Below are 20,300 nucleotides of genomic sequence, written 5' to 3' on the forward strand. Positions count from 1 at the left end.
ACCAGGCAGAGTCTTTTCCAGGCCCCTGGAGATATCCAGCAAATCTCTCTCTCTCTGTCTCTCTCTCTCTCTCTCTCTCCCTCTCTCCCTCTCTCCCTCTCCCTCTTTCTGTCATACACACGCACACATACACAAAACTTCTTTCTCACCATGCCACCATTCCGCCCTTTACTCCCACCCCCATTCTCAGCAGCCAATAAGTATAAACAAAAAAAACTCTGGTCCTTTACCCACAGCCTCCTCTGGAGTCCAGTAACCTGAGGAGTCACACACACGCCGGGAGGAAGCTGTGTGTACATACTGACGGAATGTTCCATCTTCAGTGCAGGCACCACACACACTGCCTGGGACCCTGGAAAGATAAAGGAGGAGGGGAAGTAAGGAGAAGCAGTAGGATGAACAGGGTTCATGAAATTCGGAAGGCCTCTAGTGGTGGGGAGTGGTGATAGGTAGAAAGGCCCTAGGGGACCTGGGAACAGCTATTTCTCAACTCATTTCCCTCTTGTATAGACCTCATCTTTTAAAAATTCACAGTGACATGAAAATCTCAAGGTTATGAAGCAGAAGAATTTAACTAAGTCATAAAGGCAGCCTGTGGAGATGAAAGTGGGCAGCTTCTATCCTAGAAACATTCAACACAAAATAATTATAATCTGAATCTTTCAACACAAAACTCCTTACTAGGCTGATTTTCAGTAAGTCATCCAAAGGCCCCTCACGTTCCCCCAACTAAAACAGACAGCAATTTTAAGAGTAGACTTATTAGCTATATGTGGTCTTATGTTTTAAACTCCCTACTTTAAATTATATATATAAAATAAAAGTTGTATGAAATGTGATGCCCCTTGGCTCTTCATCACCTATGGGGAATACATTCAAATTTCTTACTATGATCCAAGGTTCTTCACTAGCTAACTCCAGCCTTACTTATTTGAGCTCGTCTATGAATTTATGTTCCCAGCACAATGAACTAATCACCATTCCTCAGATACATCAAACCCTTCTCACAGCTCGCTGAAACATGCTCTTTTCTCTCCTGACAAATAGCCTTTTCAAGTCTCTCTGCTTAGCAAACTCTTACTCATCCCTCAGAGCCTATTTAAGTATAACCTTTGTAGTGGCACTTAGTTTTACTCCTCTGCATGGCAGGCACACTATCCTCTATGCACCCACTGCAGCCTCTGGCTCCTGTCTTCAGGCATTGCTCTGTGGTTTTGAAAATCCCACTCCCATTCTCTCCTTTGCCTGTGTGCAGGTCCAGACCAAGCTCTATTCTTTCTATGCCCAGCAGTTAGCACAGGGACCAGCCTCAGCAATTCCTCTGTGAGAGCTTGTTTCATGGGCATCCCTGAGACTATTAGCACAGCATACAAAGAGCCCTTTAACCACTAAATAACAAGGGACATCACTTGATGAGGCTCATCTCTGATATGTAGAATGTTTTTAGAAGCCCAATTGTGAATGATGCATCTGAAAATGAAGACATCAAGTCAAGGCCTCTCACAGAGAGAGAAAAAATGAGTATCTTATAATACACTAGAAAAATAATATACTTGTTAAATAGAGGTAATAATTATGTTACCAGCTCCCTTTTTTTCCCAGTTGCCATTTCTCAGCACCTTATATGTCTGGCATTGTGTAACTAGGTGCTTTTCATAAATCATTTCTAATCCCTACAAGAACTCTGTGGTTACAAATGAGGACACTCAGGCTCAGAGAGATTAAGTCAATTGGCTAAGGTCACAGCAAGTTCCTTAATTCCTTTGAGCAAGCTCCCCCAAACCATCAAGCGTCCAGTACTTTGGCAATGAAAAGGTGCAGTTAACTCCAACCTCTGACTCTGGTCAGCACCCACTTCTAGTGTGGACACAACTCCAAACCACATTTCCTTGATGTACTTGGCCTCTCCGGGGCCGCTGCTGAGTGCGTGGTTGGGCTCCTCTCTGACATAAGAATTCCAAACACCTACTGGGGAGGAGTAAACATAACTCTAAGCATGACTCAAATCGCTGGGTACGTGACGTGAGTCTCCCTGACACACACGTTGGGAGGCCTCCATACTGTGGCCCACCTAGCTGAGAAAAGGAAGCAAATTACAGCCTTTTCTGCCAACAGAGTTGCAGCATGCCAGTACTGATGTCTGCTTTATCGTAACGTTTGTACCAGAAGGAGAATTGAAAGATTAAATTGTTTACATGTGTTACATAAACTGATATAAAACTCCAGTGTGCACATGCCCACAGAAGACTTACTGTTCAGCCAGTCTGACCAGAGCCACACAGGGTCACACTTGCAGGAAGAAGATTCTTAAACACATCACAACATCACATTTGTTGACTCACAGATGGAGCCTATGAAAGCTTGGGCGCTGATGACAATCAAAACTGCTTTCTAGGATTGTTAAGTTCTAAGCGATGCTGCGCATTAAGTGTACGTCGGGTATTGAGGACAGGTACCAAGATCCAGAAGGCTGGGAGCACCACTTTGAAAAATGATTCACTTGCTTCCTCTCATCCCTGTGTCCCCCTGTCTTCTCTCCCAGGCTTTCAGGAAAGATGTAGGACATGGAAACATGCCCCAGGGACATCCAGCTCCATGGCTGGGGCCTGATACCCAGTGGGGAAGTATGACACTTAGAAGAGGGGTTACCTGCCTGCTGAACACGAAAGCTCGAAATGCAAAGAAATAATTTATTCTAGGTTTCCCATTTCTGAAATTCCAGTGGATGCCCCACATTCGCCTCTACTCAGTTGTGGGGGTCTTGGGCTTGCCACCGTCTGTTTCTGTGCTTTGGATTTCTCACTCACACAGCAGGAGTTGTATGTGCTTACCTCAAGCACTGAATAACACAGCTTCAGGGAACATATCTGGCCCAGCGCTTCCCACAAAGGCGGCCCCATATACAAGAGCTGCTGTTGTTATCTAAAATACAGTGGAGCTTCAAAGTGGAGAGCCTGCACGGGCCACAGGGATGGAGTTCTGGCCCTGCTCGGATAAACCACATTCCCCCATCCTCCCACCAACTGTCAGATGAAATGCTTTTCCTATCTTCTCTCCTTTTTACAAAACTTTCCCCAGTATTCATTTATACCAATACACAAAGAGTAAAGAAAAGCTCATTTTAGATAGAATGATTCCCTTAAAAAAAAAAAAAGTATCAGGCGTCTGAAAATACACAGATAATGATGGTTCCACAGAGCAGTAGCTATAAGCAGGAGAGTTACCAGGTACAACAGGAAGAAGAGAAGGCATTAGAAACACCACAGAAGCTGGTGAAGGCCCTGTGCATAGCCTGCCACCCCACCCCACCCTGCCCAGAACTGCCTGAAGGAACGCACCTTACCTTCTTCCCCCAACACCACTGTGCAAGTAGCAAGGCTCTGCTCCACTCTCACACCAGGCAGCAATGACTGACCTGGACAGGTAGCAAATGCCACCTCTTCATGGCTCCTAGAAGCCTGCCAGATAGGACATTCTGAAGGAAACACATGACAGGCCCCTCACCAAGGAGTGAGCACATGCGATGAGCCATGGGAGAGCCCTTTGAGCTCTGCTAAGGAGGTGAGGGCTGAGCAGGATGGCAGGGCAGCCCTGAGCAGCGGTGTACCTGTTTATCATTCCAAACTGGGGCTCCCCTCACTTCATGCTCTTCCCCTTGTGCATAAGAAATGCCACAGAGAACACAGAGCAGCTCATCTGTGGCAAGCGCCTCTCTCACCTGTCATACACAACCCCACTAATTGGAGGAAGCCAGTGGATGGTGAGGGATGTGTGGGTCTGCCCGATGACCATGGGTGGGATGGGAATGGGGGTGGGCTTCTGACTTTGAGTCCACTGCTGATACACAAGATCCAAATAGCAATGCATCCGGGCCACTTGGTTAGGGGTGAAGCTGTCGGTGCAGTCATCATCTGTGGAGATAAAATTTTTAAAAAGGAAGAAACAGAAAGATATAGGTCTTAACCTGCAAAGACCACCAAGGCAGGGTTGAAGTCTGCCTTGCTTGCACCCTAAGTTTCTAGCACCCAACACAATGCCTCACACTTACTGGCGTCCATAAAGTCTTGTCAAATGAATAAATGCATTCTGTTCCGGAGAGTATCTAAGTTGCAAGGGCAAAGAGAAGGCAGAGAATAGCGCTTGCTTATCCCTAAAGCAATACCGTTACCTGGCTATTGGGCTGAGCCAGGGTGAGACACACCCCGGGGTAGATTGCTCGGAACTGATGGTTACTTATTCAGGAAACCACAAGATGGCAGTGTTTCAGCATATGGCCTTTTTATTCATGAACTTTTCTGGAGTTGCAGACACCTGCTTTATGCCCAGTGACTCTGCCAAGGTTAGGGAGGATTCAGTGGAGATGCTCAAAAAAAGAGTGAGCCAAAACATTAAGGATGCAGTACAACTGGGAATGGAGGTCCCAACCTTATTTTTGGAGCCTGCCACATCTCCCTGTTAGACACAATTTTCATAAAGCTGGAAAAGGAGTTATCCTAGATTCAGAGCCTTTTTAAATGAAAGCACACCAGTCAAACACTGTCCCCTATTTCTTAGATGTTTTCTCTGCCCACTTCAAAGCTAGTAATTAAAGAGCTCTGTCCTCTACACCCCATTGTCTGGTCTCCCCTGGCAAGGGCCACTGGGATGCTGGTCCTTATGAATTCAATGCACCTGAATTACATACCAAAATGAGACATGGATGGAAATACATTGATAAGTCACAACGGGACCAGCTCATCACTCTTTTCTTCCCTTCAGATTGAGGCATAACCAAGGTCTTGTGTTTTATTGGTTTTGGGGTTTTTGTTTTTTTGGTTTTTGAGGGGGTTTTTTTGTTTGTTTTGTTTTGTTTTGTTTTGGCTAGTCCTAGAATTTATCACCAAACAAGCCCTTGGACCTTACAGAAAAATCATCTCCTTCCTTCTCCCTAGAATAATCATCAAATCAAATCAGTCCTTACTTTTAGAGATAAATTTGAGTCCCTTGTCAAGAGACTATGATTAGTACTACTTTTTGCCAGAAATGAGGAAGGTAAAAGAGGACAAGGAAGAGGCATAATCCAGGATAATGACCAGTGTAATAGGGTTGTTCTCAGAGCCAGGAAAGTAGTACCATTTTTTAAATCAGACAGGATCTTTTTTTTTTTTTTTTGTAGGTAATCTAACAATCAGCCCTTGGCTAGTGTTTTGGAGTTGTTTTTTTTTTTTTTTTAAGATTTTATTTATTTATTCATGAGAGACACAGAGATAGAGCGAGGCAGAGACTCAGGCAGAGGGAGAAGCAGGCTCCATGCAGGGAGCCCAATGTGGGACTCCGATCCTGGGTCTCTGGAATCACGCCCTGAGCTGAAGGCAAATGCCCAACCGCTGAGCCACTCAGGTGTTCCAGCCCTTGGCAAAGGTTGGAAGAAACAAATATGATACCTTAAAAAAAATAACAAAATAAAAAGGAATCCTAAGCTTGAGCTTAAAATTAACCAGGTCCACTTTCTTGACCAACTTAAAAACAGCACAGAGCCACCTTAACTCAGAAATTTCTTCCCCATCACTGTTGGAGTCTGCTTCAAAATGAATGCCTAAGAACATGGGCAAGAACAAGAATAGTCAAGTTCTAAAGGTCAAAGGAATCTCAGGAGACCTTTTGGTTTTGTCCCCTTTTTAAACTTTCCAAGATAAGGGATGCCTGGGTGGCTCAGTGTTGAGTATCTGCCTTCGGCTCAAGTCAGGATCCTGGAGTCCTGGGATCAAGTCTTGCATTGGGCTCCCCTAGGAGAGCCTGCTTCTCCCTCTGCCTATGTCTCTGCCTCTCTCTCTCTCTCTCTCTCTCTCTGTGTGTGTCTCTCATGAATAAATAAAAAATATTTTTTAAAAATAAAATAAACTATCCAAGATAAAACTGTATTTTTCTTTCAACCTCTAGCAGAGATTCCAGTCCACAAGACCCCTTAATATCTTCATAATTCTTTAGGTTCTTCAAAGATACAAGAAAAAAGAACATACCATGATAAATACACTTCAGCGTCCTGGTATGAATGACTGCATAGGCCTCTCTACCTCCCACACCTCCATGCCCCACCCCAGCCACAAAGGGCCCCTCATATAATCTTAATAGAAAATAGTCACATCGAGACTGTTGTGGTACCTGTATAGCTCATGTAGTTACTGAATGGAGCCCCTGGGAAGTGGGTGAAGCCACAGGTATCATTGGTAGGCTCTGGGTCCTGGCACAGCTTACTCTTGGGAGTAGGGGCAGTGTCGGCACAGAGGTCCCCCGTATCCATGGATGGCACTGTCTCCCTACAGGGGTCATCACAGGATTCCCTCTCACTGACCCCTTTGAAGACATGGTAGAGTCCCAGGACATGTCCCACCTCATGGATCATAATGTTGGTATGGCCAGGCATGCCGTAATAGGCTGGGTTGAGGACAACGCCACCTGCAACGGAAGGTTTGGAAAACATCTCTAAGCATGTAATGAATAGCAGCCCTCTGGTCCTTAATTATGTCTTCTGGTAAACATCGTGTTCATTTCAGCCTCTAAGGGAACACTTTATAACTTCTAGTGGCATCCAGTCCCTGCTCTTCCATTTGGTCACAAACACCCTCTAAACTAATCAATAAACATGTCTAGAACCTCTAACATAGATGAGTGCTGTACTAGAAAACAGGGATAGCAATAAAGACAACATGACATGACAGAGGGCCAGGATTCTCAGACCTGGCTACATATTAACTTCACCTAGTGAAGTTAAAAAACACAAATGTCCTAAACACCTAAATGTGAGACCTAAAACTATAAAAATCCTAGAAGAGAGCACAAGCAGTAATATCTCTGACATTGGCAGTAGCAACATTTTTCTAGATAGGTCTCCCGAGGCAAGGGAAATGAAAGCAAAAATAAACTATTGGGACTACATCAAAATAAAAGCTTCTGCATAGTGGAGGAAGCAATCAATAAAATTAAAAGACAACCTACTGAATGGAAGAAGATATTTGCAAATGACATATCTGATAAAAGCATTAATATCCAAAATATATGAAGAACTTATACAAATCAACACCAAAACCAAATAATCCAATTTAAAAATGGGCAGAAGAAATGACCAAACATTTATCCAAAGACATCCAGATGACCAACAGATACATGAAAAGATGCTCAACATCACTCATCACCAGGGAAATGCAAATCAAAACTTAGAAACTTAGGTATCACCTCACACCTGTCAGAATGGCTAAAATCAAAAACACAAGAAACAGTGACTATTGGTAAGGGTGTGGAGAAACTAGAACCCTCTTGCACTGTTGGTGGGAATGCAAACTGGTGCAGACAAACAGTATGGAGTGTCCTTAGAAAGTTAAAAATAGAACTACTCCACTATTCAGGAATCATATCACTGGGTATTTACCCCCAACATACAGAAATACTAATTTAAAGGGACATGTGCACCCTGATGTTTATAGCAGCATGATCTATCTTAGCTAAATTATGGTAGCCTAAGTGTCCATTGATAGATGAATGAATAAAGAAGAGATAGCATATACATATATTTACAATGGAATATTATTCAGCCTTTAAAAAGAATGAAATCTTGCCATTTGCAATGACATGAAGGCAGCTAGGGAGTATAATGCTAAGTGAAATAGGTCAGTCAGAAAAAGGCAAATCTCATATGATTTCACTCATACATGGAACTTAAGAAAAAAATGAGCAAAGGACAAAAAAGAGAGAGGGAGATAAGCCAAGAAACAGACTCTTAACTATAGAGAACAAATTTGGTTCCCAGAGGAGAGGTAGGGATGGATGAAATAAATATGTGATGGAGATTAAGGAAGGCACTTATTGCAATGAGCACTGGATGATGTATGGAATTGTTTAATCACTGTGTTATACAACCGAAACTAATATAACACTGTATATTAACTATACTGGAATTAAAATAAAACAAAAAATTAAAACTCTATTACACTGTTGGTAGAAATGTAAATTGGTACAATTATGGAAAAGAGAATGGATGATCCTCAATCTATGTTTTTAAATTATAATTAATTCATTTCAAAGAAATAAGCTTATATGCAGAAGCAAAAACAAAAAACACAGATGTCCAAATGCTAGCCCAGATGAAATGAATTCAAATATTCAAAGAGGAGGATATACACCTCAGTATCTTTTGAGACTTCTCCAGTTGAGAGCCATTGATCTGGGTGAAAGCACACAGTGTTTAGAGCCAAGAAGTCTAGGTCTGAATCCTGGTTCTCCACTATCAGCTCTGAGTCCTTGAATAGCTATTTGACCTTCTGGAATATTAGTTGTATTTTCTGTAAAGTGGAGATGGCGGCACCTACTTCTTGGTTTTTGTGATTTCTAAAGCCTTTGACACACCATTGGAGTTTAATAAATGACAGTTGTGTGTTCTTCTTCTGATTTCATAACCCCTACCCAAAAGGAGGCAACAACCATTGAGACAAAAGACAAATCCAACTAAACTACCGTGCAATTCAGAATGTCAGAGGCCCTATAGGTATATGCCCTTCCCACCTAGCTCCCCAAAATCTCTCTGACAACACCAAGGGAGGTGTTTCAGAGAAGAGTTCATTGGATCCAATCTGGGTTTTGATGAAAGTCATGGTAACATTTTAATCTCACAAAAGGAAAGGCTAAAGACCTCCAAGTGCCCCAACTTCTATGTGTCTAGTTTCCCAATCCCATCTTTCCAATCCAAGATTCCCAATCCCTGCTTCCCTCCTCTTCCCATGTTTAAAATCACTTGACCTTCCTTCTTCATCTCCAAAAATTGTCAGTATCAGGTCTCATCCTAATCTCTAGGACCTGAAACAGGTCATGTCAATAGCTCTGGACCAACACTCTGGTTGTGTTTCCAGGCTGCCCCTGCCCCTCTGTCTCAGGTCTGATCCCAATTCCCTAGACTTGCTTCATTCATCCTATCTGAGCCCTCCCTCTATCAATAGTCTACTGAGTATAACAGTTCCTCCAAAAGAATAGCCCTGCCTTTCTTTCACAAGATTGTATTCCAAGGATTATGTCTCATTCTTGAATTCTAGGTGATGCCCTATAGATAACTACAGAAATTATTTTATGTGCAGAACAGAATCATAGGATATGTGGTGCCATGCCCACTGGCTTCTGCAATGAGCAACTCAATCTGCCCATTTAGTGACTACCTTACTTCAAATGGAAGTTTCTAAATTCAAGTCCCAGCTTCTACTGTCTACTCAGACATGCTGATATTAACCAAAGCATGCCAAAACCCGTCCTGAAATATGTCCGCTCTCACCTCTAAAACAGAGCTAGATCTTATCTCTCTTGTTTATCATTCCTATCACTTCCAGTAAAAGTTCTTATTCTCCAACATTAACCTTTTTTTCCCTTACATAAAATTATTTCCTGTATATTTCTTTCATTTATGCATCATTATGTCAACATAAAGTAATTTGAAAACAGATTTCAGTAACAGCCAGCATGCCCAGTATTTGAATAAAGACAGCAAAATACAGTATTTCCACATTTCAAGATGCAGACTCCTTCCTGCTTACCTCTGTTGCAGCAGGAATCATCATCATTCATACACCAGGATGCTCTCAGCTCTCCTTCATTCATATCAGCAAAGGTGCTCTAAGAGCACAGGGTTTGTAAATGCCTTCACTGCCTTACAGCTTCCTCCACCACACCCCTACCCCCTACAGCCTTAACCTCTTTCCTCCTTTCCTTCCCTCACCTCTAAGCAAGGTTTGGATTCAAAAAACCAATCTGACAGAAACAGGACTTTGAAAGGCTACAATTCACCTATAAAGTTGAAGTATCCACACTGAGTTCTTCCTAAACCCTGTGGTATCCCATGGTTAAGTACACCCACCTCCTGCAGATTTACACCTCCCTGGAATCTGCCCTCAAAAGCCCTACAGCAGTTCTGTTTAACCCTTTACTTCCCAAACTCATTTGAACACAGATTCTGTTTGAGGTAGAATACCTTTTGATATATGGAATACTAGATTCCTTAGAGCACAATTCATGGAACACTAACAAGGACAAAGAAAGCTCCCAATCAATAGTCATTTTCTACCCATTGGTATGGTCGGTCCATCCCAAGTCCTCTTGGGATCTCTTCCAGTGGTAAAAGAAAGGGGTTACAGTTGAACAGAAATAAGATTAGGGGAGAAGGGATGGCAAAAATAGGAAGATACAGAAGTTTGTACCTCAACCCCAAATGAGATATTTCCAAATCTAGGATATTCTCTTTCAGTAAACCACCTCATGTATAAGGAGATGAAGAAGAATAAAAATGCAAGTCCTCAACACATCCAGCAAATCTCCTCCACACCAATGACAGTTGGCTTTTCTTCCATAGCACTCTTAATGTACATTCCCCAAACAGGAGAATTTAGATTTAACCACATAGCACTTAAGTTTTAATTAAAAACATAAACCTTTAACACACTTACTGTTAAATAGTTTTTTTCCAGGAAGATGGGATTTTTGCCTCCAAATCATTGTATGGAACACAGAATAATGAGCTTAGTTGCTATGTGTGTGTTAGATAGAATATTGTATGTTCTATTTTAGAAGTAAGTAGTCTCTGTACACTAATACATGTTGAGGAAAAAGCCTAAGGTCCTCTTATAGTAATTCTTCTGGCTAGAGCCCAAGTGATTATGGAATCACACTGGAGTGGAACTTAAGGAACTTGGAACATGGTGTTGACCCTAACTAGCTGTACGACTTGACTCTGCTCTTTCACCTTTCCCTAGGTTATCTGCAAAATAAGGTGGTAGCCAGGCTTATCCCTAAGATTCCTTCCTATTCTCATCCTCTGCCTTTAAAAGCTAACATTTCGGACTGTGTGAGACGATCATAAATATCATGTGAAGAAAAACTTGTATTATCGTGGACGGTCATCCCCTGGCCCTGTAACTTGTATTCCATGACCCCCACCTCTCAAGAGCCTGAAGAGAAGGGAAATGCTGGACAAGAGCAGACGCAGGCATTCTACCCTTAGATCTACAAGAATTTCAAGTGATCCAGATTCACTGCCTGCTGGTCCTCACTCCCTCCCCTTCCTCTTCCATGTGCATGGGGTCTCATGAGGTTCTTCTAATCACTCTTTATTCCAACTAAACAAACTTGTGAAATTATTAAGGGAGTGGGTTTTAATCACACACATACTTATATATCCATGTGGGTAGGAGAGGAGAAACATTAATTTATTTCATGGTTTAGTTTATAAAAGTTCTTTAACGTTTTAATAAAAATCACACACACACACACACACACACACACACACATTCACCTCAAAGCCTGAGTGAAGCATAAAGACTTGCTGCCAAAAATCCAAAAAGAAGAATGTGAGAACTTCTTTTCATTAAGAAGGAATAAGACCTGATAAAAAAAAATAAGTAAAAACGGAGTCTCCAGAATAACAACCCCCCTCCTGCCCACTCTGTTATTTGGGTCTGACCAAGGAGGTTCTGAGGAACTGTGATGAATTCCCACCTACTGAGGGAAATGTGCAATTCTTTCCAGGAGTAACTTAATAGGAATAATAAAAAAAATAGTACAAAATGCTACTTTCCAGTTTCTATTCTATTTTAATATCCAAACAAAGCAGCAATACCTTTTGATGCTGATACCTATGCCCCACACTTTCTTCCATTTCCATTACTACTAGCATGAGTAAGACTCTGAGTGGTTACAGTGGGTCCTTACAGAACTTCACAGAAGCCTCTCACACAAGATGACCTTTGAAGTGACATGGGCTCCTTCTTTGGCTGTGGACACTCACTGGAAATTTATTGATCCTTATCCTTGGGAATATTCCTTAAAAGCCCTCAAGGCTATTTACTGATCTGTTTCATGGTAATATGAGAGTTCCTACCTCAAAGGGTTATTATGGAGATTGAAACAGTGATGTAGACAAATAATTATTTAGCTTGTTTTCTGGAATAGAGTAACCCCAAATGTGTACTAGACCATTTGTCAATATTACTATAATTATATAATGTAGCCTGGCCACACAGGCTCATTTGCCCCCATCCCTGGTTGGCTTCCTCCTTACCATCTTCGTTCATCAGGAAAATGGGAAGGCTAGGGTCTGACCACAAACAGGGCAGACTTTCCAGAGTGAAACCAGGCATTGTTAGGCAAAGGAGACAAACACCTCTACATGAGGAGCTCTGATTTGCCCTTAGGCTGCTCACACTTTATTTCCATGTTATTCTGCTCCTGAAACCCATGGGCACCCAGAAGACAGACAAGACTTGGACAGAGTTACATACAGAGAAGTACCCATTCAATCCATAGACAACATACTGATATTCAAAAATTATTTGTGATAGCTTAAAATTAGTGATTGTATATGGAAAGGAAATCTTATAAGATTGAACTGTTAGTTCAATTCTTCACAGACCTTGCTGGTAGGTCAGATTTACACAAGACACCTTTTTTTCCTGTAATGCTAATAATATTTTCCTCCTCCTTCTCTAGTTATAGAGAATATAATTATCATTTCTTATACTCAAAACCACTGTTCATTTTTGTTTCTCCTCATCTTAGAGAATAAAACTAAAACACAAATAAGGGATTAAATATAGTGGTAGAATGGGGGGATGAGATTCCCTTCCCTACAATTGAATCCCTTTCTTTATGTTCTCTGCTTTTACTTGCTACATTGAAACAGGAAGTAGAAGAAAGACATGCCAATATATGTTTTCAACATTATCTTCATTCTTCAATCTTCACCCTAAGAAACTACCAGATACTACCTTCATTCACCTCCCCAACACCTGTCCAACAAGGCTGCCTAGGAACTGATGACAAAATCCAGGAGTGCCTACTCAGGGGAAACTTTGAAGCAATAGTGTGAATGGAGGGCAACATTTTGAAAATACTCACATTTTATCCCAGTGGCTCCTGGCCCATTACCCCATTGCCAATTCAGAAGCCAGGTTCTTCTGTATTCACCCATTAGCTCACTAGGAGGTACAAGATGAAGTGAAAAGCAAAAAAATGAAGCCATTTTCTGACTTTGAGATTTCCAAAGTCTATGCCATTTGGGCCCTAAGGAGATGCAGGGTTTAGCTAGCATGTTAGGTGAATGAAAGGCAGTGATCCTTGCTTCACATTACCAATGCCATCATCACATCTTAGCCTGGAACAATTTTTTCTAAGCTGGAGGAAGAGAAAAGAGATAAAAGGGAAATAATGGGAATATACAGATGGTGGTGGGTCCAGATGAAGTGCACTGTATTCTGTATTTCAATACCCCAGTAAAAGGATTTAAAATAGGTACATGTGATCTGATAGCAGGGGGATCTTGCCTTATTCCAGTAATGGATTCCTGAGTAAGAGTCCTTGGTCTAGAGAAGATGGCTATAAGGGAAGAGAGACAGAGCTTCCCAGAGATTCCCTGAAGGTGGGACCCTGTGATAGAAACAGTGGCCATCTCATATGACAGCATCCCTGACAATTAAGGACAAAATTAATCCTTTCCCCTATAACCTTGGCATTCATAAGCCATCTCTGGAGTTAGATACAGCCCTGGGCAAAAGAAGCTAATAATAAATGTCTACTGTCCAGCTAAGTAGGGGCTCAAAACAGAAATTAAATTTAATTACAGAAGGATAAATAAAAGCTATAGTTCTTGCATACCTGAATGTATATGCTGAGACTTAAAGTCAGTACCACTAACTTGCACATAGTACATAATATGAGTGGGGCTCCTGGATGCAGCAACTGGTGGCCACATGTGGCACAGCTGTTGCTCAATGGACTGACAGGGAAAGAACAAATACAGTCTTAGAAGACCTTTTAGCCTTGATTATAAGGGACAAGCTAGGGATCCCTGGGTGGCGCAGCGGTTTGGCTCCTGCCTTTGGCCCAGGGCACGATCCTGGAGACCCAGGATCGAATCCCACATCGGGCTCCCGGTGCATGGAGCCTGCTTCTCCCTCTGCCTATGTCTCTGCCTCTCTCTCTCTGTGACTATCATAAAAAAAAAAAAAAAAAAAAAAAAAACATATAAGGGACAAGCTAAAAAATAGGACAGGGTTGCTGTGTGGTCTAGGAGATGGTACAGGGGAAGAAATAAAGGGGAAGTTGCTGATTAAAAGATGAAATCTCAGTAGCAGAGAACCAAAGTCCCAAGGTGATGCTGCATTCCCATGTTGCAACTGGCTTTTCCCAGCTTTAGTACAAGACCGCCAAAGTGGCACATAGTAAAAAGAATGACTCCCAAAGCTACTTTTATTTTAAAAGAAGAAAAAAGCAACACAGGCAGTTTGAGGAAATGACACTAGTTGAATGACTTTAAAATAGTTCTGTAAAATTTTTAGGGCTGAATTTTATGTGGCCATAAAACAAGGAGGTTGAGGGCTGGTCTGCAGGTGCCTACATAATTACTTCGTTACTGGCTAAAACACTCTTCTAAGCATACTCTCCACAATGAAGGGACAAACCTAACAAAGTATGCGTAGGGACTCAAGGTAAGGGAAGAAAGTGCAGAGGTAGACTGACAGCCAAGGGGAGAGAAAGAAATAGAGAAGATTTTTAAAAAGAAGAGGTCACAGGAGCTAGAAAATGAAGCAGGCTTTTAACAAAACTAGCCCAGAACCCATTCATCAACTCTTGTATCGGTTTCTTAGTTTTACAGCCTGTGCTCTCATAGAAGGAAGTCCTTGTTCTGAACAAGGCTGAACCAAGACAAGAATGCATAGAGGGTGAAGAGTTTACAGTCTGATGTCATTTTCTGTCTTCTTTTATACTCTCTCAGCCACTCCTGTTGTCAAGTATCAAGCACTCAGGGTTCTCTAGCCACCCCCACACATGAGAAAAATAATCCCATTAATAAAACTGGAAGATGTTATTCCTGTTATTATTCTGGGCATCAGAGACAATATGTTAATCCTTTCTTGCTGTGGATGAGGGTAATGCTACACACACACACACACACACACACACACACACTGGTACCAGACTTTTAGGCAACAAAGAGTTATGAATGGAAAAAATATTTTAAAAATTCATTAATAAATGAATAAATCAGCACTTCCTGAACATCTATTCAATGTCAGTTACTATTCTAGGCTCCAAGGATTCAATAATTACTAGGACATATTTTAAAAGAGGAGATCTTTGGGGACGTCTAGGTGGCTCAGTGGTTAAGCATCTGCCTTTGGCTCAGGTCATGATCCCAGGGATCGAGTCCCACGTCAGGCTCCCCACAGGGAGCCTGCTTCTCCCTCTGCCTATGTCTCTGCCTCTCTCTGTGTGTCTCTCATGAATAAATAAAGTCTTTAAAAAATATAAAGATAAAAGAGGAGTTCTTTGGGGTGCCTGGGTGGCTTAGTTTGTGAAGCATCCGACTCTTCATTTTAGCTCAGGTCATGACCTCAGGGTCATAAGATCAAGCCCCACACTGGGCTTTGCACTGAACATGGAGCCTGCTTGGGATTTTCTCTCTCCCTCTCCCTCTGCCCTTTCTCCCCCACCTCACCCCCTACTCAGATGCTGTCTCTAAAAGAATAAAAATAAATAATAAATAAATAAATAAATATCTTTCGGGCAGCCCGGGTGGCTCAGTGGTTTAGCACCGCCTTCAGTCCAAGGCATGATCCTGGAGACCTGGGGTCGAGCCCTGCGTCAGGCTCCCTTCATGGAGCCTGCTTCTCCCTCTGCCTGCGTCTCTGACTCTCTCTCTGTGTCTCTCATGAATAAATAAATAAATAAATAAATAAATAAATAAATAAATCTTTAAAAAAATAGAGATCTTTCAAGTCATCATATAAAAGGTGACTACTTTCCTTATTTACAAATTCATGAACCTATCTTTGGAGCACTTCAATTTCAGAGTATGAAATTCACATCCTAAGACAAATTTTGTCTAAAGTTTTCAAAATCCAAGAGTGCTCCTTATATGTTCAAAACCGCAAGACACCCAGAATAACTCTATTTGCTAAATATCATCTTCTGACAATGTAATAATCTATAATAGCAGCTAGTGGGTATTCCCAGTCCTCATCTTGCTCATCATGTAGCTTGTCTCATGACAGATTCTATAAATCCTCCTATTTACATGTGCTCTCCAGTTTATACATCTCATTCACTCCTTATTTCCTGGGAGAATCATCCTGCTTTGGCATAGTAAAGAGGAGAGCAGGGGACTGGGGACAAAATCTGTGTCACTTTACTCCAGCCATCTAATGACCACTTGTACCAGAGTGCTCCTTGTCACCTTCCAGTAGATTCTTCCACCTATCCCATTCTGGAGTCTAACCCTGCACTCCACAGAAACAATCTGGCTGAGATTATCAGACTTCCCACATGTCATATCCATTTCTCAGCACTTGCCACCTTAGCCACCTTGCACATGAATATGTCACCCTAATGTCAACATCCACAGTTTGGTTGGGAGGAAGCTGAATTTTTCCCTGGGGGACTCCTACAAAAGTTCTGGTTGGGGGAGAGATATCTTACCTCTGCGTAAATTTTGCTGCTTTTATCTTCCCTTGCCCCCTACAGTGCTACTCCTTTGTGTTCCCCCAGATACCTGCCACAGCTGCATCACCCTGTGCTAGTTTTCTCCTCCCGTCCACTGAGTTCCAAAGGAGCCAATATCTTCCCTGGGTACAAAAAATCTCCAGGTTGAAGGTAAGGTGGTAGGTTGAGGGCACAACCAGGAAGGTTAAACACAGACACATTGTATTTGAAGCTTCTACTACTTTTTCTGCTACTACTAATGGAGCTGATATTTATTGATGTCCTAATATGTGCCAGTTCTCTTCCTTGTGCTTATTATCGCTATTTTATATATGGGAAAGTAAGGCTCAGAGAGGTGATTTGCTCAAGATTCTATTTGTTCATATCCAAGGGAAACCCTAACCCACTCTATGGTTCAAAGACTTATTTTCCTAAAATGGTCACATATCTGGACCTCTTGAAGACCCTATATGTTTAAACCCCCATATGATCCAGGTTCAAGTCCCTTCACACACAGTTCTTGGGACCTTGAACACTGGGACATGTTGTTAGTGATCTAATCAAGATCTCTGAGTGTTCTTTGGTTGTACACACCTATTCCCTAGAACAACTGGGAAGCTGATTGGCCCAGAAAACTCTTAAGTGCCTAACTTCTGTGCCCAGGAGTGACAGACTCTCTTCTCTAACCTAGCCAACATGACTTGTACTGACTTCATCTCTCTGCAGCAGCTGCATATGTGGGCCACAGGTGAGTTTCTCAAAATTCTCTCTCCTTCAGTGTATTTCTAAAAATTCTCTCTTCCCTCAATCCTGCTCCTCCTCCTGCTTTTGTGAAAGTCCCTACATAGATTGTAGAGATCCCAAACTCAACATATCCAAACCAAACCAGGTCCCCATTTGCTCCTCCTTTTCCTGTATTTTCTACCTTGGCACCACTATCCAGGCAAATAGAATTCCGTTTTTTCCCATCTACTTATTTATGTGAACAAATTTGTCAGCACTCAGAGCTATGGAAGGGGGAAAAAAAAGCAACATAATTGATGCTAAATCCCATTTCAATGTAGCAATAATTACATTCATCCACAAAGATAAGAACTAATTTGGGGAAGAAAAGCCACACTTATCTCATTAAAATATGCATTTCTCATTTTGTTTACTATTTATTAATCAACATTTTAAAACAGTGTTTTGATCAATTTTGGACAAGCAGCCATTTGAAAAGATAACTCATAGAGAAGAAATCTTCTAACACTTTAAAACTTATGATCAGTATCAATATCCTGGTCTTGATATTGTACTACAGTTTTGCTGATGTTACCATTGGAGGACAGGAGGTAAAGGGTATGTAGAATTTTTTGTATTATCTCTTAGAATTATATGTGGATATGCAATTATCTCAAGATTAAAAGTTTAATTAAAAATTATCACAAAAGAAAAAAATTATCACAAAAGAGTTATTTAAAATATGTTTTTGGCAGAAAAATAAATAACTAAAGACTTTAAAAATATGCATATGTTACATTAATATAAAGTTCTACAGGAGAAATAGAATGGAAACACAAATTTAAACAGAAAAAGATGCATTGAATAATTTCCCAATGTTAAAAAAGTGCGTGGTCATTAATTTGTGAATTATGGTGGTTATATGACACTGTTACTGAAGATTCTATTTAGGAGAGTAGATCAAAAATCTATTTTAAAATGTCAATCATTTAAAATAATACATAATTATATTCTTTGCCACTATTTTAGATGTTGCTCTTAGAACGTATGAAGGGGTTCAGAGTTTTTCAAAAGGTTTGGGAATACAAGAGTAAAAATATGTTTGCAAAGCATGACACTAGCTATTCCAAGTACCTCCCACTTCTAAGCATGCCCAGGTTTTTAACAGCCTGAATCTTGGCATCTATCAGTCCTTCTACTCTGGAATGCTGTTTCATTGTCTGCCAAGCCAACTTCTACTTATCTTTCAACTCTCCTCTCCCGCCTCTGCCCCTCTGGGAATCCTTCTCTGATGCTTTGAGCACAATTAGGCACTTTCTCTTCATGTTCCTACCTGACTTCATGGGCAGTATCATCACACAGTAGTGAAAGCGTATATTTGCATATCTGCCTCGCAGTTATATTGTGGAAACATTTAGGGTAATCTCATTTTACTACTGTATCTCCAGTATTACCACAAACAGATTCAACTACTTTTCTTTGAATGAATGATTAGGAGCATGGTATCAATAGCTTATGAAAAGGCTGGTTTACTGCAAATTTAAGTCTTCTGCCTTTGAAGATACATTTTCAGTTTAAGTGCAGTGTCCTAAGGCTAAAGATGTTCAAACAATTAACAGTAGAGCTCAAGGGAAACTCATTCATTCATTTACTTATAAAAAAAAAATTCTACCCTGCATTACCATAGTATTAAAAGTACAAAAGCAAAAAAAAAAAAAAAAAAAGATAAAAATAAATAAATAAATAAATAAATAAATAAAAGTACAAAAGCATGTTGAAAGTCAGAAATGATGTGGTTGGAAAAGCACAACTGTGAATTACACCAGTCTTTCCGTGTACTGATTTAAGCCATTGGTAGTCAGAAATTGGATTCAATCTTCAATCTCTCAGGTTAGTGTACTTATCTGCTGGGTCCCTCAGCTGACCCTCAAAATGATGGGATTCTTCAATGTTGACACAAATAGATAATCTTAATCTTGAGTCTTAAAAATACTCTATTTAGAAAATCCTCAATGTCTTCCTCTGTCATGTTCTGCCAGCTGTCTGTACTACTCTACATGTGATGTAGGTCAATATGGTTCCTTTGTTCAGTCACAATCATGACTGAACAAGAAGAAATAAATAAGAACACAAGCAATTTCACACTGAGCCAGATCTTTCAGCTGCTCAGGCTAGTCTGCTACTTTTGAAAAGTATATTAAGGAACATGTTATAGGAAAACGGTTATTCCTAAGAGGCTTAAGGATAAAATATAAATATACCTAGTCTCTTTTGCAATTCATTATGAGTCAGTGACTCATGAGATAATTTAAACATTTCTTGAAACCATTTAAATTTAATACTCCATTCATTTATTCATTCATCCCTTCATTCAGTGATATTCATGGAATATCTACTAGATGTGGCATACTCTGCTTATGCATAAAGGTCACAGTCCTTATTCAGATTTCACTAGTTTTTACATATACTCCTGTGTGTGTGTGTGTGTGTGTGTGTGTTTTACAGTTCTATGCAATTTTATCACATGTATACCTCTGTATAACTACTGCCACAATCAAGATACTGAGCTGTTCCATCGCCATTAAGATCTCTCTCCTGCTATCCTTCATGTCACATTCATACTATATCCCTCCCCCATACCCCAATTCTGACTTCAGGCAACCACTAGCTTGTTCTTTGTCTATCATTACCTCATTTTGAGACTACTACATAGAATTTTGAAAATACTACATAAACTCAGACAGCATGTAACTTGTGAGTTTTTTTTTCATTCAACATAACACACTTGAGATCCATCTAAGTTGTTTAATGCTTTCATACTTTGTTCCTTTTTACTTTTGGGTAGCATTCCATTGTGTGGATGTAGCACACTTTGTTTAAACAGCTAGCATGGAAGGATGCTTCTGTCATTTCCAGTTTTTAGACTCTTACAAATGAAGCTGCTATGAAAACTGATGTATAGGTTTTTGAGTAGACATATGTTTTAATTTCTTGGGGATAAACATCTAAGAGTTCAGTTGCTGGATCTAGGTTTAGTTTTAGAAGAAACTATCAAAGTATTCTCCAAAGTGGTTGCTATTTTACTTTCCCAC

General features: G+C 40.8%; 1 protein-coding gene across 1 annotated transcript in view; it reads right to left on the reverse strand.

Annotated features, from left to right (window-relative positions):
* Window positions 1–20,300, reverse strand: part of PAPPA2 (pappalysin 2) — a 267,023-nt gene that overhangs the window by 141,723 nt on the left and 105,000 nt on the right. The window contains 3 exon segments of the mRNA XM_038542421.1: window positions 231–352; window positions 3,719–3,911; window positions 6,142–6,435. Of these exon segments, the coding sequence (XP_038398349.1) occupies window positions 231–352; window positions 3,719–3,911; window positions 6,142–6,435 (609 nt within the window).

Source organism: Canis lupus, chromosome 7 (genome assembly GCF_011100685.1).
Source record: "Canis lupus familiaris isolate Mischka breed German Shepherd chromosome 7, alternate assembly UU_Cfam_GSD_1.0, whole genome shotgun sequence".
NCBI lineage: Eukaryota > Metazoa > Chordata > Mammalia > Carnivora > Canidae > Canis > Canis lupus.